We start from the raw sequence: 22,986 nt of genomic DNA on the forward strand, positions 1-22,986 counted from the left end.
CTGACAGGTGTTTATCTCTTATGACAGGTGCGTTTGCTGATGGTGAGTCGGATGGCCAAGCCGGAGGAGGTGTTGGTGGTGGAGAATGACCAAGGAGAGGTGGTCAGAGAGTTCATGAAGGACACTGATTCCATCAACCTCTACAAGAACATGAGGGAAACCCTTGGTATGATTTAGTAATAAGAACATCTAAGTCCACGGCCACTGCCATTATTGACTTTTTCTTGGCCACTTTAATTGATTGTAGCCACAGACAGTGAGGAAATATTAGACAGTTGGACTCTGTTGACTGGGGCCTTTCTATGTGGGGTTGCATGTTCTTCTCCCATGTGGACATGTGTTCAAGTCCAAAGACAGGTTACATTGAATGGAAACTCAGAGATCATGGTCTATCTGCCCCCTGTGACCCTGAACAAGATAAGCAGTGAAGAAAATGGAAGGATGTAGAGAAATCTTTGATTTTATACTTACTACTCTGCTCTATTGGCTGCATATAACATTGGCTATCTAAAATGAAAAAAGTTATAATGATTATATTGACTCCAGGGTCATAAAATAATAGCTATAAAGCGCCAGCTGTATGCCAGCTTTTTTATGGGTATATTGATCAGTGTCACCACACTGGCAAAGCATTTCACTGTCTCTGCTCATACACTTTTTTCATGTGCGCATGTTGTCCTTGTTCACAACTGCATAGAAATGTGCGTTTGGCTATAGGTTTACATGGTGCACATGCTGATAATGTAAATCTGCTTCGTGCTCTGTCATCCTGCAGTGTACCTGACTCATCTGGACTATGCAGACACAGAACGCATAATGACAGAGAAACTTCACAACCAGGTGAACGGCACTGAATGGTCTTGGAAGAACCTCAACACATTGTGCTGGGCCATTGGATCCATAAGTGGGGCTATGCACGAAGAGGATGAGAAGAGGTTCCTGGTCACTGTCATCAAGGTATATAAAAAAAAAGGACTTGTGTTAGAAAGAGGACCAAGATGCTTGTTGTTGTAGAGCTCAAGGCCGACCAAACGTTTACAATCTTGACGTCAGAGTTTTTTCTAAAGTCTGAAGTTATATGTACTGAACATCTGTAAAAAAAATCAAACTTCTGACTTCAAAAATATTCAAATGTTATGATTCAAAGAGTTTACAAGCCACTGTGGAGAACACTAATCCAGGTTATGTGTCTGTTTGTCTCAGGATCTGCTGGGTCTGTGCGAGCAGAAGAGAGGAAAGGACAACAAGGCTATAATAGCCTCCAACATTATGTATATTGTTGGCCAGTATCCGCGCTTTCTCAGAGCCCACTGGAAGTTCCTCAAAACCGTGGTCAACAAACTCTTTGAGTTCATGCATGGTGAGTGATGGTCGTTAATTAAACTTGAATGCATTAAGTGTGTTTTGGAAAGTGCACTAGTTTGAAAATGTTGAATCTATAAATACCATGTTTTGAAAGTTTGTCACCCTCCATCACTCTTCTTCATCAGAGACCCATGATGGTGTTCAGGACATGGCCTGTGACACCTTCATCAAGATCGCCCAGAAGTGCCGGCGCCACTTTATCCAGGTGCAGGTGGGAGAGGTGATGCCCTTCATCGATGAGATTCTCAACAACATCAACACCATCATCTGTGACCTTCAACCTCAGCAGGTCAGTAAATGCATGTTAACGGGCATTTTCATCATCTCCTGAGAATTATCACACTTTCAGAGAGAGGCACAGTAACAGTATTACCAGAATTCTGCTTGAAGAGGATTTCTCTTGTTTGCTTTTGCCCAATCAAGTTTGCATGCTGACAAGTTTTCCTCTTTGTGTCCAGGTGCACACGTTCTATGAGGCAGTAGGTTATATGATTGGGGCTCAGACAGATCAGGCTGTTCAAGAGCATCTGATAGAAAAATACATGCTGCTGCCCAATCAAGTGTGGGACAGCATCATTCAGCAGGCCACCAAGGTAAGAGACCCATATACTACCACATACAGAAAAATGTTCTTCAGTATACTGGTCTATATATCTATGACACACAATCTGCTGCATCCCTCCTGCTGCTGCTCCCTCAGAACGTGGACATCTTAAAGGACCCAGAGACTGTGAAACAGCTAGGCAGTATCCTGAAGACCAACGTCAGAGCCTGTAAGGCTGTGGGACACCCCTTTGTCATCCAGCTGGGACGGATTTACCTTGACATGCTCAATGTGTACAAGTGCCTGAGCGAGAACATCTCTGCCGCCATTCAGACAAACGGTAAGGAAGGTGTGTGTTTGGGGTCATACAGCTGACTGATAACATCTCATTGTTGTTCACACCATGTGTGTCACATACATGAAGCGTCTTACACACACATGATATGATGTGAGTGTAGCTAAACATTAACAATATCAAGAGAATGTGAAGAAGTAACACGTCTGATACTGTCTGACGTCTGATGTCTGATACTATGATAGTAGAGCCCCCTGTAGTTTCAGATGTTTCCAAATTTCACAAGCTTTCTTAGCTTTTCTTTTAGATAAGATATAACGTTTATTGATCTCACACCGGGGGATATTAAGATGATTTTTTTTTAAAGATATAACAGTCAAGAAAGGAAGTATTCTTTTCCCGGTTTAAATAGAAACCTTTAACTAAGACGAGTTTTCCTGCCAAATTAAATCGTCGTAAAACACACTTCATTCAAACTCAACAAAACTCATCAAAACTGTCTTGTTACAACAATCACCAACTCTGGTTTGGTTCGGAGTTTGGAGTTAGATGTGAAATATTCTAGCTCTAGATGCTGGCGATGAACAACTGTCTTCTTGCTGATTCTGTCTGAACCTGCTGAGTCTTCATCGCCTCCCTGGAATCCTGGTCAGAGCTGCTGTTAATCATCTCAGCACCATTTTCCCTGTTGTCAAACTGGCCTCCGTTGGTCTGTGAGGCTTTGTTCAGTGCTGACCCGGCTGTGTTTACTGGGAGGCTGCTGAGCTCTGAGTAGGGGCAAACTCCAGTTAGCTAATCTGACCACTAGCTGCACGGCTAACTAGCAGGTGGCCAGTTCTTGCACATTATACTGTTTTAAGCCACATGCTTCATGTCTGTCATGATTTATCCGGCAAGCCTTTTCATTTGCACTTTGTCACATTTTGTTGTCAACAATACACCAACTTTTCTACCTCAGCCAAGCTTAAAAATGTTTATGCTATATTCAGGGCTTTTCTTTTTCCTGCTCAGGTTTTTATGCACACGTTGAAAATGCACATTAAAATGGGTGGATGGAAACACAACTTCTGTCCTCTTCCATCTTTTCAGTGATGTTTAACGTCTCCATTGTGTCCCTAGGATAGGAACAAAAATGTCCTCAAACGGTGTTAATAGTTGAACAACCTAAAGTGTTAGCTCTTCCTCTGCCTTTCATTTGCTGCATGCTGGTGTTGTTTCAGTTGTTGAAAGCTGTGTACAGATCTGTACGCTGCAGAGAGATTTGTGGAAATCCAGCATGGCCTCAGTGTGTTGCCAGATTTGAAAAATACCCCATTGCTTTTCATACCATGTGTTAGTGCTTCATGTTGAAAGAGTCTGGAAATGAAAGATTAAGCTACACTCACTTACACAAACTATCATTTTGTGGGTTTTTTTGGTTGGTCCTGCAGTTGCAATGGATGTGTTTTATTATAGCCTTCACTTTCACTTACACTCGTCGCACGGTAGCATTTTAGTATTTTGTCACTCTGTGGTGGCATTTTGTTTGTAGGCCAGCAGGACTGTGTCCTTTCTTTTTTTTCTTGCATGTGCCTGTTCTGGTGACTCATCTCAGTCTTTCTGTGCTGAAACGGAAGGAGAAGTGCAGTATGTGGTCTGTCAGTTATGATCAAGTATCAGAGATTTTTGTACTCGCACTGGCCAAGAAAGAAATAAAGGGCTATGCAGGAGGAACAAATCCTGTTCAAAGCCAAACCTTTTTGAGGGTGATTATAGAATAAGACTTAAATTATCAAATTGATGTAGCACAAAGCAAATGGCTTTTCAAAGAAAAGGAAACAAGTCATTAGACTGCAATTGAAGCCCAGCTCACTACACCCGATAATGCATCCTCACCTTCAGAGATGGCCGATAATCCAGTGAACTGATGAGAAATTAAGAAAATTCATCACATTGATGGAACAATTCTGCAAGTCTAATATTGCATAAAGCAGTCCATCCTGCTCAATGATTTGCAACATCGCCTACAATGGCCTAAATGTTGAAATAGCTCAGTAAAAATGGAGATACAATATTAAAGGGAGAGCTCCAGTACCTCGGTATCAATCATGTCATCGCTTGAACATAATCTCAGTGTTCTGGGAAGCAAAGGAGCATTTACTTAGCGATAATGTGCAGCAAACGAGAGGAAACCCTGGCAATGTCTGCAAATGTCCATGCTTTGTAGTTGAGTTCTTCTCTGTGCCCTGTGCAAAACTCTTACTCACATCCTCACAAGAAAAGGCTACATTATTAGACAAAGTGTGAGGAAATGTTTCTTCAATATTTGTGTTTCCTCTTTGTGTTGCAGGTGAGATGGTGACAAAACAGCCCTTGATCCGGAGTATGAGAACAGTGAAACGAGAGACACTGAAACTGATCTCCGGGTGGGTCAGCCGATCAAACGACCCACAGATGGTGAGACATTACTCTGACATCCTCAGAAACGTGGAGGTACATCACTGCTGGTGGAGGAAAACCTGAATTTTTCTGAAGTTGTCTTGAGGGGCATTAGCCCTGTTTCAGGGTGGTGAACATTCCACTCTAAATTCACAAGTAAATGCAACCATATATTACTACATACTTTACTTAAAAAGTTAATGTGGTCTTTAGCAAACAGCAGTGATGTATTTTCACTCTGTGCGTCCTCGAGAGATACTACACACTGTGGCAGTGAAACATTGACTGTAGAAAAGCAGTAGAACAGATCCAGTTGGTATTTATAGATCAATGATGACAATTTCATTTCCTCGTGGCAGACTCGGCCATTTCTGCCATCAGCTGTGTTTTTATCTGCATAACAAAGAAAGGTGCAGTGAGTCATTCTGGAGAAAGATTATTGATATCTCCTCACGGTCCACTAACTGTCCGTCATGATGAGCGATGAAAAGGAAATTTGGTATTTGTACACAGCCCCGGTTCTGTAAATGGGCCACAAACAGTATTCCAGACAATCGGCAACAGGTGGCGTTCATGCTCAGCATGCACAGGACAAAAGGAAGGGAGACGAGGTGAGCCGGAGAGACAGTAAATCTGTTATGCTAATGTCTTATCGCATTGGGAAGAAAGAGAGGTGCAATGTTAGCAATCTTTCCCCAAAAGGACTCACCCCACCTTCATTTTCGTAGTGTATCTGCAGGCGAGGACTGGCCAATTTTCAGAGTTTATAGAGGTGTGCAAAAATAATAGACGCCTACGCCTTCTGTAATATACCAGACAGAACTGAGGCTCACTTAAATTTGTTTCCAGCGCCGAGCTTTAAAGGTGGATGCTCCTGTTTTTCCCCCCCCTCTGTTGCTGGTGTGTTGATCCCTGCTGATCCCTCCTGTTGTTTTCCAGGTAGGGGAGAACTTTGTTCCACCGCTGCTGGACGCCGTCCTAATCGACTACCAACGCAATGTTCCCGCTGCCCGTGAGCCCGAGGTCCTCAGCACCATGGCAACCATTGTCAACAAGCTGGGGGGACACATCACCAGCGAGATACCCCAGATCTTTGATGCCGTCTTTGAGTGCACGCTAAACATGATCAACAAGGTAAGGTGCAACGATCAAGCAGACACAGCTTGTAAACAGTTAATCATCATTTCAGTTATCCAATCAAAAATGGAAGTTTTTCTGAGCATGTGATGCAGACAGTGATGTTTGTATTTCTATTTGTGATTTGTAACAATGGACATTGATTAGCACTAGTCTAATATAATAGACAGAAGGCAGATCTGTCCCTGCTTCAGTGAAAATGTAAAATTTTCCAGTACAGTGGGTCATTAAGGCCCTTTGTCGTCAAGAAAACAAACATTTGAATTAGCAGGTTTATTTGTGCGTAGATCTATCTATCTATAGATCTATATGGTGTGGCCTTCACTGCAGTGTATGTATACTATAGTAATGTAATGTAATGACAGTATATGTAATTTTCCCATTATTTTACATGGAGTCTATGTATACGTCTATTGTAGTCAAAGTAGAGGTCGGTTTAGTTCATTGGCTGTTGCAATCCAGGCACAATCAAGTAGAAATAGATAAATACCAAAAATAATTTAAATGTTTTTTTATAGATATCTGATTCTTTCTGATAGATAATATATCTTCACTAAGAGCAATTTGAAGGACAAAGTGAACTGGTAGGTTATTTTAGCCCTAAATTGTGTCACCTGATAGGTCTTCCTGACCTCACCACACCTCTCGCTGCTGCTTGCTAAACTTGTATGTTTAATTGCTTTGAGGCGTGGTAACTAAGGGCAATCCAGATGAAGAAAATCAACATTTTTATCATATTAGATCTTGTCTCACCTGGACTTTTGTGGCTGCAATGTTCAGAGACTTCAGTCAGAGAACCAGCCTGAAACAATAAAAGTTCAAGTGACAGCATATTAGTAAGTATAAGTTCTAGTATTTAGTAAGCTTATCCAAGCAACTTGTCTATTGTGTTTTTCTGCTAGAACTTTGAGGAGTATCCAGAGCACAGGACCCACTTCTTCTACTTACTCCAAGCTGTAAACTCTCACTGCTTCCCTGCGTTCCTCGCCATCCCCCCTGCACAGTTCAAACTGGTGCTGGACTCCATAATCTGGGCCTTCAAACACACCATGAGGAATGTGGCTGACACTGGTACGGCTGCCGACACAAACCCTTTTTACTGCATTTATTGATCGTACTGAGCAGCAATGCCTGGAGCATGAATACTAATTGATGTGAAACAATCTGGGTGCTGTGTTTTGTCGTGTCATGAGGACACGTGTCACAGATGGGGATAATCTTAAAAGCCAGAAATCTGACATTGCAGGTGCACTGTGATACTTCACCTCAGCCACGTTCTGAAGCCATCGCTGATATTTACTTGTCAGGTCATGCTTCCAGCAGTAATGTGCAGGTATAATGTGAGGATGTGTGGACTGATGAGAATGTAGGAAGCTGACGTAGTTCCTCTGTTTCTGCTCATCCAGGTCTGCAGATTCTGTACACGTTGCTGCAGAATGTGGCCCAGGAGGAGGCAGCCGCTCAGAGTTTCTACCAGACGTATTTCTGTGATATCCTACAACACATCTTCTCTGTGGTCACCGACACATCACACACTGCTGGTGAGTTCACACACGTGTGAGCTGCGGGCACACCAAGGAGTCCAGATCTACTGAACGCACAGAAATGATCGGCTTTGAAAGAAAGTGACCGAAGATGAGTTAAGGTTTCAGGTTTCTGTTGTAAATGTGTGTATTGCTGTGTGTCCTGCAGGCCTAACGATGCACGCGTCCATCCTGGCCTACATGTTCAACCTGGTGGAAGAGGGCAAGATCACTACCGTGCTAAACCCTGCCAGCCCCACCAACAACCAGGTGTTCATCCAGGAATATGTGGCCAACCTGCTCAAGACTGCCTTCCCTCACCTACAAGAGTGAGTGTAAACACACGTGAGCACACACACAGTCTCCGTTGTCTTAAAATGCACATTGGTTTATCGTGGCTGCGCCTGTGTGTGCTTTTCGTTCGTGTCAGTGCTCAGGTGAAGGTGTTTGTGACCGGGCTGTTCAGCTTAAACCAGGACATTCCTGCCTTCAAGGAGCACCTTAGAGACTTCCTTGTCCAGATAAAGGTGAGCTTTTCAAAGTGTACAAATCATGTGCAATGCTCTCATTCATAAGTCTCTTTGGCTGCCATCGGCTACTGTTGGTGTCATGATGATGAATTTTAATAGAGGAACTAGATCTTTTTCTTTTTTTTTCCTGTGGTATTAATCCAGCGTATTATCTCCTTTTTGTGGTGAAGCAAAACAAACACAAAACTCTGTTTGATTTAATGTAAGGTGTTGGGATTGTCTATCATGGTGTATTTGTTTGCTGAGAAGTTCAACTAAAGTGAACAAGGCCCTGCATAGCTGCGGCTTTGCTGTTTATTGTCTGTGCTACACAGGCTTTGTCTCTTCACACAGAGGTTATCAGGGACTACATAGTTAGCTGCTTAGCTGGTGTTTCCAGAAATAACATTTTCCTGCATGGCCAGGTTGTCCTTCTAAGTACATGTGGCTGCTGTGCCAGCTTATTGTTATATTCAAACTGTGTGTGATAGAGCCACGGTACATGCTCCGTGTTTTCTGGCCTGCTGATCGGTCTCATTTTCAGCTGTCAGGCAGTTTTGAATTGATTGATGTCACCTGGGGCTCTGGGAAGTTTAGGTTTCTGACATTTCTTAAACTAAAACAGACTAATCAGACAACTTTGAAATTAATTGATTATAGAAATAATCATTAGTTGCAGCTGCACTCAGGATCCTGCAGAGTAGGATAAGTGGATATAGAAAACAAATGGATAGTTCGATGGATGGATGGATGGATGGAGATGTAGTCTGACATTGTAAGCCCTGCAACTAACCACTGTGTTTCCTTGTTCTCTGCCTCTATTCCAGGAGTTTGCAGGCGAGGACACCTCAGACCTGTTCCTGGAGGAGAGGGAGGCATCCCTTCGCCAGGCCCAGGAGGAGAAACACAAGATCCAGATGTCAGTCCCGGGCATCCTCAACCCTCACGAGATCCCAGAGGAGATGTGTGACTGAGCACCAGCTCAACCAAACTGTACAGTACTCCAAACAAACAAACCCTAACCACAGCAACCACAACAAAACCCAAGAGAGGCACTTGAGTGTGGTGGGAGGCCGCTCACCCTCTGCAGAGCGGCCCGTCCCGTTGGATGTTTGTTGACCAAAACAATGCCAACCATGTAAATTATTACCACGTCACCCTGTGGCCCTTTTTACATAATCTGCGTTTTCTATGGAGACTTTTTGTGTAATATCTTTCCAGTCTAAGCTTATGTTTTGTTGGTCTCTGGCCCATCCCAAGACCTGCATGATGAGGTTGTAACGATTAGGACAACTTAACCATCTTGTTTTTGTTCTGTTCCCGCCACCTCCTTTTCCCAGCTCTTCCCTTTCCCCTTATATTTGTTTATATATAAATATATTATATATACAGTCTGAGCAGGGGTTTTGTGAAAAACGGCATATCTGTCAAGTTGGCATAGAGGCTTCTAGACCTGTGGTGTGACAGACAGGAAGTGGTCTTTTAGAGGCGCACGCACCGCTTGTTTGGTGCCCCACGGCATTGTGGGGGAATGTGAATCTAACGGATAATGAATGAAGGTCGAGAGATGCTGCTTCATGTATCAGCATCTGTTGCTCATGAGTTATGCTTCACCTGAAAAAGAAAATGTTTGGCTGCTGCCGGCAGGAGGCTTTTTAGGGAAAGCAAAACTGAATATGTGCATATCATCCCAATTGTATAGCATCTTTAATACCATGGGAACATTTTTTTCCTTTTATTCTATTGTTTCTTTTTGTTGTGGGTGTGTGCGCGTGTGTGCTGTCGCCTAGTCGACATCAGCGTTTTGTTTTCCTCTAAGAGGATTGTTGCTCATTTGTGAGCCTTCATTAATGGGATGTTTTAAGGAAGTGGCGGAGGTATTTATGGGTTCTTAGTTGGTTGCATCTTTATAACAACTCCTGTTTAACTCAGAAGGCTTTGAAGATTTTGAATTGTACTAATTTAGATTGTTTACCATGCAGTAGTGCTTCAAGACACTACCTTTAGAGCAAAATGAAAAATAAAACTGGGTTTACATTTAATTTTGTATTTTTGCATTTTTCATTTGTACCTGTTTGAGTTCTGTCCAAATAAACAAAAGGCTTTTTGTCCAGAAAGCAAATGAATTGCCAACGAGTTTAATTAGGAAAAGAATGTATAAATCCAAATAAGTACCCAATCTCTAATGGCAAATTTCCCTTCTCAAGGTGTTACATTTGTTGTGAACTTTTTGAACTGATTAAAGTTGAGAATTTTATAACCCTGCCTTTGCTCAGATTTCTTCATTCCACAACAGAGACCCATTTTATAGGAATTGATGTTATTTATTTATACTAACTAAAAATGTTTCAGTATCCCTCCACTGAAAAATACATTCTGTGTATTGTTACTTGGATGTTTGTCCTTCACTGTTCAAGATTCAAGAGTCTTTATTGTCATTGAGCATGTCAAAGAAATTTTCATTGCACCCCCTATGTTAGGAACAGATAGTAAGAAAGATAAGAAGACTAGAAAGAATAAAATTAAGATAACTACAATAAAATTAAATAAACATGCAGTAAAAATATTTGTAAAAGCAATTAAAAATATAACAGAATGAAAATATACTAAGGCAATAAAATATACTAAACAATAAACAATAAAATATGGAAGTGAAATGTGCAAACAGAATAAAATATACACAGTGAAATGTGCAGAATGATGCATGTGCAGAGGTTGTTTTCACACTCGTCTGCTGACGGGGGCATGTTCCTCTGCTCTCTTACACCTCAGGTAAACATGTATGTACAAACATTACAACTAGTTAGGAAGCTAGTTGTGGTTCAATATGCAGCTAAATTAAGTTTGATGTGGAAACTTAGTTCAGTAATTCAACTAAAAACAAGAAATATTTGCACATTCATAGATTCTTGATTTCTTTTTTTTTGTTTAGTTTTTATGAAGGGAATTTAGCTTTTGGGTTTTGTTTTTTTTTTGTTTTTTATATCTTTTATATCTTATAAAATGTCGAGGGGCTCTTACAAAGACAACAGACACGCCACATAATGTTGTTGGACTAGTTCTTCACTGTTTTGTGACATTAAAATCAAAGCCCTGCAGACTGAAAAGTTTGGAGCAGATGAACTGATAATGTTGGCAGCAGATCTGACAATGTGGTATTCTTGTCCTGAGATTTGGAAAACTAACATTATGATTTATATTGAGGGCATTTATCCACATTGACTGAGAGCGAAGCAATGGGAGAAACTTACTGTATGTCTGCATTGTTTGGTGTGTGGCGTCCTCTGACAGACAGCAGTAAAATTACTAGTTATCAAGTACATTTAATTGGACATTTGTGTATTAAATGCACTGAATATTTCTTACCATATACTGTTTAGAATGATTCTAAGTGGATACATGCATGAAACCATCTGCTGGTCAATAACAGCAACATTTAGCAGCATCTCATCCCAACCCTAAAATCTTTCTCTGATGCACAGCAGTGTGAAGAGAAATGTACCTCCTGAGCTCAAACCCACTTCTCATCAATCCCACACACGCTGACATAAATCCTAAAAGGAAAGGTAGAGGATGATGATGATGATGAATATCATCTGTCATACATACTGTGGCAGCCGGCCATTTCCACCCAGACATCTTTGGCCAAGGTTGGTGCTGTGTAAGCTGACCCTGCTACTAATCCCTGTTAACGCACTGGTATTACATTAAAGGTTATGATGACGTCCTGCCACTGAAAGTTGAAACACTCATCTGATGCAATCCCAACAACCTGTCAGCTCTGATGCAACCAGAGAGGAAGCTGTCGCACTCGAATGCTGGCAGATCCCACTGAGACTGATAATTCTGCAACGAACGGTTAACTTTACTGTGCTTTGGTTCATTTGGTTGGGGGTCCAGTATGTGGGTCTGCACAGTGTTTAATGTCAAACCCTAGACAGGAGCCACTTGTCATGGCTGCAGATCCTAATTTCTAATGTGCCAGCGACCTGTAAAGGACGGCTTTTGCAGATATTAGTGCGAGTTTATTTTTGCATGATTAGCAGCCTTGTGTGGAGTCAGCATCTCTTTCCTCGGGTGTTCATACTGTATGTTTGCTTTGACACTTTCATATCTGACCATCTCTCTGGGACCATAATTCAGTCCGGCTGAAACTGGACCCCCCCCTTCCTCCCTCCCTGACCCAGATCCAGAGATCCTCAGCCACTCTCGGCATCCGCTGTCGAGGAGAAGAGGGAACAGCTGGGGTAGCCCCCGCCCACCTACCTAAAAAGAAAAAATGCCCGCTCTGCGCCCCCTTATACCCTGCGCTGTGGCAGGCAGGGTTATTAATACCCCTGTGAGTAAGTTGGACAGGAAGAGCCAGGTTAGCACACCCACTGCTCAGTGCCTCCCAAACAGAGAGGGTGGCTGACCCAGCGGCACATACCAGACCCCTTTCCAGGACTGTCTCGCTGTTTCTACAGAATGAAAAGACTTCTTATGGTCTTTGAAGCAAGAAAAACTAAAGGAGGATAATCAGTGTTTTCATTTAAATTTTGTTTTCATCTGTATCACCTGGCAGTCAGCTGGAGCAGGGGTGACAGGTTGTGGTCAAACTGGGGCAAAGTTGATAGTAACTCCCCTGAGGTGATACACTGTCACCCAGTGGACAGCAACTGCACAACCTTGTCAAATAAGGGTCTGACTAAATTTCAGTGTCATTCATTTTTATTGGTCCCCGTGTTGTACAGTACAGTTACATTCCAATACAGATAGGAATGACTAGAACTATATCTCTACCAGAACTGGGGGCAACATTTATAAATAACTGCAGCATTTGTATCACCCAGGTGGCTGGGCTGCACCACAGAAGACAATGAATGGTAATTTAATGTACTGATGTAGTGTGACCTAAAACTAAAACACGCTGGATTTACTGGATCCAGATAAGTCAGACGTTCAGGTAAGATGGCGGTGGGAGAACTAGCAGGCCGATCGGTTCAAGTGCATTTCCTAAAAGCTGAGCCGGATCCAGACTTCTCCTTGTTTTTCAACGACTGACCACAGCTGCACAAATAAATAGCTAGCTGAGTGACGGAGGATGCAGTTGATGGTGATCCATACATAGTCACCTGAGTTAAGCAAAGAGGGAGGGAACGGGACTGACAAGGGTTGAGGGTGAGGAGAGAATCCACAGCTGGGTGGCCGTGCTAGAGGGGCTGCCAGTAGGATGTTATTTTGTGGTACTGAGCCCTCGCAGAAGGATCCCGCCTCTTCCTCTTCATCGGTTTTCATGCTCGTCTCTTCAGCAGCTCACAGGCCTTTTCCCGTCAAGTCCTTTATGTTGTCCGGATTTGAGCGTAGCGTATTTTAGATCTACAAAGCCAGTGGAAGGAGGAGATGGTCAATTATTGAATGGGACATGATGAGGGGTGTGTGTGTGTGTGTATGTGTATGAGTGTGTACAAAGAGCACCTGGGCGTCTTCTCTGAACTCTGTCTGCCTTGAGAGGCACTCTTAAATTGCGCTTCCAGTCTGGAGTAGATTCCCCCTGTAGGCTGCAACCAGACACACACACACACACAAACACACACACATTGTCCAGAACAAAAACAATCCCACATCAGGCAGCTGCAAAAACTAGGACAGCAGGGCTGTCAACACCAGTAATGAACACAGGATGTGAGATAAGAGCATAAATCCAGGTTAAATGTACATTTCCAGCATCCTGGTACTGAATGACATTGAGCATGTATAAGAACAGATACTTGCTTCTTTAGTATCCTTCGATCTGCTCTGCTCCTGGTCTCCAAACCTCATCTTAGTCAGGTGGCCGATGATCTCCACCATGCGACGCTGGTCTGATTCACAAAGATAAAATGATAGAAAAAGAATAAAAACACAGCCAGACAGAACTTGATGCCAAATGGAAGAATTGAAGGATAGGAGCATTTAAAAGACTCAGCCTGATCTGAGTGGGTGCTACATGCTTATATGCCTAATAATATCAAAGTATTAATAACATTCATTTCCTCTGGAGTCCTGCTTTACCTTCTTCCCTCTGAGCGTCCTGGTTGTAACGCATGGAGCGAGAACTGTCCCACTTACTTTTCTGGACACTCACTCTACAAAACACATACCACAGGCACCAGTGTGAAGTTCAGTCAATAAAAAGGGAAAACACACACCATTCGAGTGACGTACTGGCTTAAAGACAAACTACTTTCCTCAGAGTTTGCTGTAAGACGGATCTTTATTAGTTGAAATAAAAGCATCGGTTATGAGTGTGCAGGTTTCTTTTTTTTTTCTCTAAGTTTGGTCAAAGAGCGCACACAAGGACTGATAATCATTAGCTGTTTTATCCTGACAGTGTCAGATGGCTAAATATTTACTGCATCACATATAAAAAATGTCAGGTAAGATTTAAATTCACGATATTTGATTAAGATTAACTTCAACGCAAACACAATCACGCTTCCAACCTCATGTCAGCGTGAGTACGAGGACGGTCCAAATGATCTTGTGTTTGCAGATGAACTCACGTGAAAGGCGTGTTGTCCCTGGACTGTGACTGCAGGAAAGAAAATCAGATTTAGAAAACATATAAAATACACAGTATAAAAACAAACAGGCTGCGGTGTTTCTGATTGAGTCTATGGAAGTTCAGCACCCATAAATAAGCAGTGTGGAAGATCTGTGTCTCTTTAAGAAGATGTCCTGAGCAGTAATCTTAATCTAGAGTCAACTATAACTACAAAATTTTGCACATTATAAACAACTTTTACTGTGTATACCCCAATTTCATACATGCATCAAAAATGAAAAAAAGGTTACTATACTGTGAAAAGCAAGAGATCAGTATCTATTTTTAGTTTTAAGGCCCTAACTGGGCCCTGAGTGCTGCAGCTTTGCACTGTCTTGTACCATAAGAACAAAACAACATACTGGAGTTTCATGCGACAGTATGAATGAAGTCACCAACTCACTTTCTCTGGTTTGTCTTTGCGTTGGAAGCTTGGAGAGGACATTTGTTTTTTCAGAGGTCTGTGGGCCTTTTTGGCCTTCTTAGCAGCTGGAAACAGAAAAACAAAAAACTTGCTGAATCTGCTGATGGTGTCTGACGCCACCTGCTGGCCAGAGAGGGCAACTGTTTCATTTTCCATCCTAATAAGGGGCTGGAAGCATCAACAATGAAATATTAAAAATAGCCATGATGAAAACGTAAGGTGGGGGTGGAACAGTGGTGATGAGCTATAAATAGAGAGGAGTTCCATTATACGTCCTCATTTTACTTTTATCATTTAAACTGCAACAGTGACTCATTGCTGAAGGGAAGCAGCTACCAGCACCGCAAGGAATGAAACTTCACTGAAACCTTTAATGCAAATAAACATGACATTTACAATGAGGTCAGGGGTGGTTAGTGATCACAGCAAATGATCCCCTGAAGGCATCGTGTGTTGCATGATTAAAGGCAGCCTGAGTGATGCTAAATGTCGACTGTCATTCCTTCTTTCTCCCCTCAGGCCAGTCTAATTCTTCAGGTGACATGACAAACTGCAAACCATTGTCTTGTGCAAAATAAAGACATGAGGAAAGTACATTCAGTGTATGGTAATGAAACAGAAACACTTGCCACTGTTAGGATATTGAGAAAACTGACAGAAAGATCTATTGGGAATTGACCCCATAACTCTCAGCACCACTGCAGTAATAACTTTGAGTCGCTGTTCACTGCTCAGAAGGTTTTAGTGATAACACAGAATTAACCATAGAAACTGCATCTAAACTGTTGTTACAAGACAAGACTGTTATAACACCAATGACAGAACAGTTATGAGCCTGTAATTAAACCTCACAACAGCTTTTTCACTTCGTTCAGACAGACGGTGCGCTGACTCTGTTTCCACAGCTTGAGGAGGAAACACAGAGCATCACAGACTCACTGCAGTTTAACCCACGACCGTTAAACTACGAATGGAGAGAACTGAAGGTCAAACACATGCTGTTTGTTATTAGTGCTGCAGTGATTAGTCAATTAGATGAACAGAAAGTCAAACGTCTATGATTTGAATTAGAATTTTTGATAATAAACAATTGTAGTCATTTAGTAAGTAAAAATAAAAATAATACAGCGACTAAACTGTACTACTAAACTGTTTACTTATTTTTGTCAGGCGAGCCTTTTCTGCTTCTTGTCTTTATGCTAAGACTTCATGCGGGAGCCAAAACCATGTTCTCTGGACTTAACGCACAGACATGGTATCGGTATCTATGTCTCATCTCACTCTGGGAAGGAAAGTGAACTAAGAGATATTTTTCAAAACTGTGAACCTGTAAAACATAGCTTGTTAAAGATACGTAATTATGAAAGGAATAATTATGTAGTGTATTTAATAAAAAAAGATTATTGTTAGGCAAACCCCTAAAAGCGTGGCTCAGCTCATAGCTGGGAGGCGACTTCTCATGTCATGTCACTTATCGTTGCTTCTACCTGATGCTAAACGCCACACATCTGGCTCCAGCACAGCCATTAAAAAGCACAGAATGAGAACATGATCCAGCTGTGATCTGTCACAAAAAGCTACAAAGCTTTCGCACCTTGTTTCTTGGACTGCTCCTCTTCATCCCCCACCTCATCTTCAGTGACCTCTGACCCCGTGGTGTACTCCTCATCCTCTGACAGGAGAGACTGCTGCCTCTGGAAGGGCAAAGGTCACATCTTTTAGACACTGCCACGCATCTGTTTGATGACACTGGCCCTCAATCTTTACATTTGATTAATGAGGAAACAGCTCTCAGTAGAGGCTCCATTTACAGGCTTCTCTGCCTGCACCCAGACACACACACAGAAAATGACCAGTGCCAGAATATAAGCAGACATAATGAAGGAAATGAGAGAAAAGTCCTACCAGTTGCAGACTCCAGTTTTTCAAAAGGGAAAACTGGTTAAAAAGAGGAAGTAGCTGAAGTCAGAACCAGAAAAATTACAAAAGCATCAGACCAAGAGAAACCCACTGAGAGGTACTTACAGTGCTGCCGTCTCCTCTCAGAGGTCCCAGCAGTGTTGGCTCCAAGAGAACGTCACAGTCCTGAACCTTTTCTGCACTGGACGGACTCTCCTCAGCACTGACACACATACGGACACAAAAAAATAGACTTTCGTTGCAATGTTTAGTTACAAGCTGCAAACAGCAACACGCAAACACTGCCAGAAGAAAATGTCTCTCCAAACAATCCACACACTGTGATGCTCACCCCTCTGCAGGCGGTGTGTTAGACAGACACACTGCGTCTCTGTGCAGCAGCAGGTCGTTAAGGACTCTGGTCTGGGCTGAGGTCGCCTCGTCGCAGTTTTCCTCATCAGGTACGTTCACTATGTGGTCCCGCATCTTACAGCCCTGAACACGCAAACACATTTCTACTTCATTGGATCAGGATGGGGGGCCACCGTGGTGCGGTTAGAGCTAATGGATGTTCCTGAAGCTGAAGCCTGACATGTCTTTAATATTGCTGTCGTTCGGGGACATTTCAGACTGCCAAATGGTCGGATGACAAGCACTGAATTTGCTACATCACTGAGAAATCACTATGAAAGAGCATGTGATCACAGGGTTCGTCATTAAAAGCCCATTTTGCCCATCTGTGCACTAGGATTTTAAAAAAGTACAAATAATGGTTAAATTAAGCATTGACAGGGCAGCCATTAGTTAATCCCCTGCTTCACTCACCATTTTAAAGAGAATGCAAAAGCATGCGTGCAATATTGATTAGTTAATGTTGAGGCAATTCCATTAGTTTTTGGGAAAGAGCTGTTATAAAGGTTTTAACAGAGCATTAGTACTTTGTCAGCTTTTCAATTCATTTGTGATTCTGTGTTTTAGCATAATCTCACAACAGGGTCAAAGTAAGGGTGTGTATGTGTGTGTGTGTGTGTCTCCATACCTTGGGCATGCCAGTGGGATCAAAGCGGAGAACCCTCTGGTTGCAGCAGGGGTAGATTCCTGCACCATGCCAGCCTTTCTCTATACCCATGCCGGGGTACAGCACACTGTCTGGGTGGTACTTGCAGCAGGTCAGCTCTGCACACACGAACACCTACACACACACACACACACACACAGACTCTTCAGGTGAGGTAGAATATGCTGTGTCGTCAGGCTGACAGCATCAATCGTGCTTACTAGTGCATTACACATACAAAACTTTGCGTGCATACACAAACACACACCTGTTGGCATCGGGAGCAGGTGAGGTAGTTGATGGTACCCCAGAGTCTCCAGTAGACCAGGACCCAGGACTTGAGTTCCTCATACAGACCCGTAATGTATTCATGCACATCCCAGCTCTTCTGTCTGCAAATGTGCGCACACACACACGCACACACACACACACACACACACGAGTTCATCTCTTAGAAGGTAAACGTGATATTTCTGTTCTCCCTGTATTACTGCTGACACATAAACAGATACAGGAACTGTGAGTGCATGTACAGGGCACTGCTTTGTCATACTGAATGGCTGATATAATACCTAGTGTGTGTATAGATGATTCCTCCACGAGCATCAATGTTGATTTTCCCTGGAACACAGGAAATCTTCCTCTCTGTGTCTTTGGTCAGCATCTTAAGGCACAGACCACACCTGGGATTAAACACACATACATGACAAACAGTAAGACTGCAGACAGTAAACTCATCAAATATCAAGGTGAGAATAACAGTGCAACCCATGCACATGAGGTTGTGTGATTCAGGCTGTTGCTAAGCGAGGTGAGGCAGGTAACTAATTGGACAAACTGAGAAGCTACGTGCTCCTGCTAACCTGTAGAGAGTGGAGGCGTTTCCTGGTGAATCCCTGCTCTGGTAGCTGGGATCGAAGAGACGCTCAATTTTCTTCTGAAACAATTTGCTTTGAGGGTGAAATAAAACAAAAAACGATGCGTGTTTATGTTGTCACATATAGAAACATAGATTTCATGAGAACACAGCATTCATCACGTTGCTTCGAGAACTGATAATGATAACAATAAATATCCAAAGAGCTTTATTGTGCATTCCCATCTTGTCACCTTTTGAACTTGTCCTTCTTGTCCCTGATGTCGTCGGCCTCGTTGTGGCTGAAGAGCTCAGCGATGCGTGTTGTCAGGTTGCTGTTGATGCAGTTCATGTTGCAGGGCGTAGCCACGATGGCGCTCATGTGTTTGTGGCAGTACTGGATGCACTCCTCCACCTGAGCATGGACAAACATACGCCGCTCTCATGAGACCCTTCACAGTGCCGCTGCATTTAGTTTCAATTTTCCCACATGAATACTACTCAAACACTACTTTATCATTGACACGATGTCAGTAAGTACAGCGGTAGTGAGAGAGAATTTACTGCAAACTGTCTACATAACTCATGGAAGCAAAAGAACATCTACACTCTTAACACCCATGCAACATCAACTTAACAAAGCTCTATGTATGGGCCTCTTGTTTTTCCTGGACTAGGAGAGATTACCAATGATCACTTCTGAAACATGAACCAATTTACAAGCTGCTAGTGCTTTATGGGCCTTAGCATCTTTGCTCTAAGGTTCCCAGGCCACATACCGACTGATTTTTTACATCTGACAAAACAAAAGGCCCGAGCCACATCACCACACCGAGCATCACACGTCACAACACTTACTAACGTATCCATCTTCAAGAACTCGGAGGAGATCAGGATTGAGATCACATTGCTGGGCTCTGTAACCGACAAACACCACGTGACCAACCAAGCAAACCCCACAACCAACACACAACACAGAACACACAGCCAGCGACCCACCAAACACGCACCACGTTTAGTGACCAATAAATCAAGCACCATCCACGGATTTACACCAACAGGTAGTGTAAGTGACAGCTCAGGCATTCCCATGTGTAATATTGTGATATCTATTATTGTTTTACAGTTTTTCTAGGGATTTACCGAGCCGGGGCTTGTCCTTGTTTCCCTCTCCTGCGGAGTTCCTCCTGACGTAGTTCATGAGCCAGTCGAAGATCTGCACGTCACAGTGGACGGAGATGTCCACCTCCTCCCACCTCTGGGGGTCCACAGACAAGTACTCAGCAAAGTAACGCATCTCTTTCACTAGGAGATCTCTGGGACATGTGAAGTCCTGCTTCAGGTTCTTGGTCTCATCACACACATGGATGACCATGTTGGGACTGCAGGAAAACAGTTTGAATACATGTCAGAAAATATACCTGAGAGTAAAACTGACAGCTAAATATGAGAACATAGCACGTCGAGCTTTTTATAGCTGCCTTTAAAGTCTACAGTGATCTTCTCAGTGATTCATACTGAGAAGAGTTTGATATGAAGTGGAGAATCATTTACAGAGAAAGTGTGTGTATGTCTGTTAGCTGGGTTCACTCTGGGAAGCAGGCTGAGGGTGAAATCTCAACACTTACTCTCGTTGCTTCTGAGGTTTGTCATTCTCCTCTGCTGACACTCTTTTCTCTTTCTTCTCCACGACACCAACTCGTCCTGAGGGTGTCGATTTTGAGCCTGCTGACACCAGCAGAAAAAATGTAAGCAGACTCTATACACAACTTTTGCCACTGACATACATTTTTTTTCTTCAATTTTAAGTATTGTGCTGCTCTAAAATATTGGTTCATTCCAGTAGCCTGATAACATTTCTATTCACAAAGTTAGCTGTGCCTGAACACATTTTATCCAGCCATATTAACCTAATTTATACAAGCTCTTTTAAATGAAAACTACAGGCAGTGTAGACTGGATCTAACTGAAATGATTCCTCTGCGGAAAAAAAACTGTAACAGCAGCAAATAAGTGACATAGCAAACTTATAACAGGATTTATGCAGGGTTCACCAAGTTAAATTCAAGACCTTTTTGATACCACGGAATGCAATTTAATACCAGTTTAATGATAAAACCAGCCAAGTATTAAACTATGAAGGAAAACGAGTAAGGACGGCATGGCCTGAATTGTTTATCATTTTCATTTTTAGTGACATAACTAATTAATTAATTAATGCAACCTGGAGCCAGACAAGTGGCATAAAATGGATGGACAGATAAACCAATAAAAAAAATATTCAGCAATTTAATAATTTAAATTAAACAAGTCTTTGCTAACAGCATGTGTGTTTACTACAGCTCTGAAGGTGTTGATTGAAACACACTGCAGAAAAAATCCTGCTTCTAGTTTAGAGATGTATAATGTCTCCCGACAGCCTGAAAGTAGATACGCACATTTTACAAGTAATATTCAAAAACTGAAAAATAGATGTGTGAGTCATTAACAAAAAGTATTTGAATACTCAGCTCTTGTTGTTTAAATTAAATGAATTAAAACTGTTGCCTGTACTGCTCAGGACGGCAGTTACTGACCTGTAACTTTGCTGCTGCTCTGGCTGCTTCCTGTCTCCACCACCTCCCCGGTGTCCAGCATTGTGGACAGGCCGTCTGATGGGGAGGTGTCTCCTTCTGTCAGGGCATTGCACTGGTTGTCCACGTGAGGAAACCCCCCTGCGCTCTTCAGCTCCTCAAACCGACGGGCACACTGCAAGATCCCATCAGTGCCACAGTATTACTTCTCATCAACAAGTCAGGCCTAATGTTGCTAAACCATGGAATGACTGATGGAGAAGTCCGGATAGATGAAGGGGTGGATGGATGGAAGCATTCATAGTTACCCAGCATTGCAGTTACCTCCTTGGGAGTGAATCCTGGAACTAGCTTGGCTACATTGTCCCAGTTTATGGGCTGGGGCACTCCCCACAAAGAGCCCAGCACCATGTCCAGAACCAGGACGTTGTTGTCATAGGGAAAGTTGTTGTTGTCCGAGCAGAAGCGACTCATTTCTACAGAGGCAATGAGACAAGACAAAAAAAGACAGCACATCAACTATGAATGTGTCTATCTGATTGATCATATGCAAATAGAGGCAAACTGATTGGTCAATTAACAGAAAATTAATTGCCACTGTTGCAACATCCTCCCCAACATGTCGACTTTTCTGCTTTTCTGGTCTTATGTGTGAGAAAACTAAATTTTTCTGGGCTCTGGACTATTGGTCTGACAAAATAACAGGATTAATGGGGTAGTTATACACAAAATACTATCTATGTGAGGTCGATACAGTTTGATGACTACTACCCAGCTATAGTCACAACTGACTCAGTTTAGCCACTTTCTATAAAGGTTAGCCATATTTCTGTGCTAGGGTAAATTCTAGTATGATTCACAAGCATCAAAATAAGTAGTCTCACATCATATCTAGATTGTTTTTTAAAGGATTTTTGACTGATGCTTGTGAAACTGTGCCACGAGAAATCAAACTTACCGTGATGTTTCACAACTAGCTAAAATACATAATAGGTCATAACATCCTGAAGTCTCTGCAGAGCTTTAAGGATACAAGCCGCCAAAGTGGAGGCCGAGGATTTGTGCCTCTTCCACACATGTGCTGACAGAGGTGTGTGATATAATTTCATGGTGAGTTATACAACAGAGAAACTTAGTAGTGTAGTGATGCTAGAGTAGGCCGAGTCCCTCTGCCCTGCTGCTGCGTCAACATCTGATGCTCTTAGGTCAAATCAAATCAGCTGAGTCTCTAATAAACATAATTCAAACAGAAAGAAGGATGAGATATCGTTAACATACTTATCTGGTGTCGGAAAAATTCCTCCCCGTCGTCTCGTACAGTAAACTAAGCTAGTGCCTGTCTTATGTCATTGTGTATGGGTGATGATGATGCTGATGCTGCGGTCCTCTCCTACCGGCTAACTGCAACCGTTGCTAATGCTAGCTAACTTTGCGGGACAGAATCTGCTGCCTTCACGTACTCCTCGTAAACTCCCTCAACAAGAGTCACCCAACGCGTCACGAACACCAGGGATTGCAGTCAGTCGTGCTCATTTGCTGGAGGGTGCTGCTATTTTCTTCAAATTAGACAAATTACTACATGTTTCAATATCATGGTAAAATGTAAATATACACCCTCATAAATAATTATACTCGTTTTCGTCGAAGTGGGCAAGTCTTTTGAGTAGAATAGCTATGCAATCAGTTGTCTAAGCCATGAAAAAAACAATACTAGAAAGTACTCAAACACTATTTCCTGGGTTAGGAATGAACGTTACAACTCAACTGCATCCGTAATTTCAGTATTTCCGATAGTCTTTTAAGGCAGCATTATCTACACTC

General features: G+C 42.5%; 2 protein-coding genes across 3 annotated transcripts in view; one reads left to right on the forward strand and one right to left on the reverse strand.

Annotated features, from left to right (window-relative positions):
• Positions 1-10,056, forward strand: part of xpo1b (exportin 1 (CRM1 homolog, yeast) b) — a 28,554-nt gene extending 18,498 nt beyond the window's left edge. Inside the window, exons 13-25 of one of the 2 annotated variants that reach the window (XM_041947764.1) lie at positions 28-166; positions 776-957; positions 1,204-1,360; positions 1,491-1,654; positions 1,824-1,958; positions 2,066-2,258; positions 4,534-4,640; positions 5,562-5,756; positions 6,662-6,830; positions 7,166-7,300; positions 7,452-7,611; positions 7,713-7,809; positions 8,619-10,056. In XM_041947764.1, coding sequence (XP_041803698.1) covers positions 28-166; positions 776-957; positions 1,204-1,360; positions 1,491-1,654; positions 1,824-1,958; positions 2,066-2,258; positions 4,534-4,640; positions 5,562-5,756; positions 6,662-6,830; positions 7,166-7,300; positions 7,452-7,611; positions 7,713-7,809; positions 8,619-8,765 — 1,980 coding nt within the window. In that variant the 3' untranslated portion in view covers positions 8,766-10,056. The remainder of the gene's footprint in view (positions 1-27; positions 167-775; positions 958-1,203; positions 1,361-1,490; positions 1,655-1,823; positions 1,959-2,065; positions 2,259-4,533; positions 4,641-5,561; positions 5,757-6,661; positions 6,831-7,165; positions 7,301-7,451; positions 7,612-7,712; positions 7,810-8,618) is intronic. The other variant, XM_041947765.1, reaches the window with a different exon arrangement.
• A 2,523-nt stretch (positions 10,057-12,579) lies between these two features.
• sanbr (SANT and BTB domain regulator of CSR) lies at positions 12,580-22,555 on the reverse strand. Its single transcript, XM_041947870.1, has 21 exons — positions 22,444-22,555; positions 21,490-21,641; positions 21,169-21,340; positions 20,221-20,317; positions 19,736-19,974; positions 19,451-19,509; positions 18,847-19,007; positions 18,600-18,686; positions 18,309-18,419; positions 18,005-18,128; positions 17,719-17,871; positions 17,032-17,174; positions 16,806-16,902; positions 16,686-16,718; positions 16,375-16,474; positions 14,760-14,845; positions 14,316-14,344; positions 13,825-13,898; positions 13,546-13,634; positions 13,249-13,331; positions 12,580-13,149 (listed from the first exon to the last, which is right to left on the reverse strand). Exons 2-21 carry the CDS (start codon positions 21,637-21,639, stop codon positions 13,113-13,115), a joined length of 2,124 nt encoding a protein of 707 aa, XP_041803804.1. The 5' UTR covers positions 21,640-21,641; positions 22,444-22,555; the 3' UTR covers positions 12,580-13,112.
• Positions 22,556-22,986: the final 431 nt, after the last annotated feature.

The sequence above is a fragment of the Chelmon rostratus genome, chromosome 11 (genome assembly GCF_017976325.1).
Source record: "Chelmon rostratus isolate fCheRos1 chromosome 11, fCheRos1.pri, whole genome shotgun sequence".
Classification (NCBI taxonomy): domain Eukaryota; kingdom Metazoa; phylum Chordata; class Actinopteri; order Chaetodontiformes; family Chaetodontidae; genus Chelmon; species Chelmon rostratus.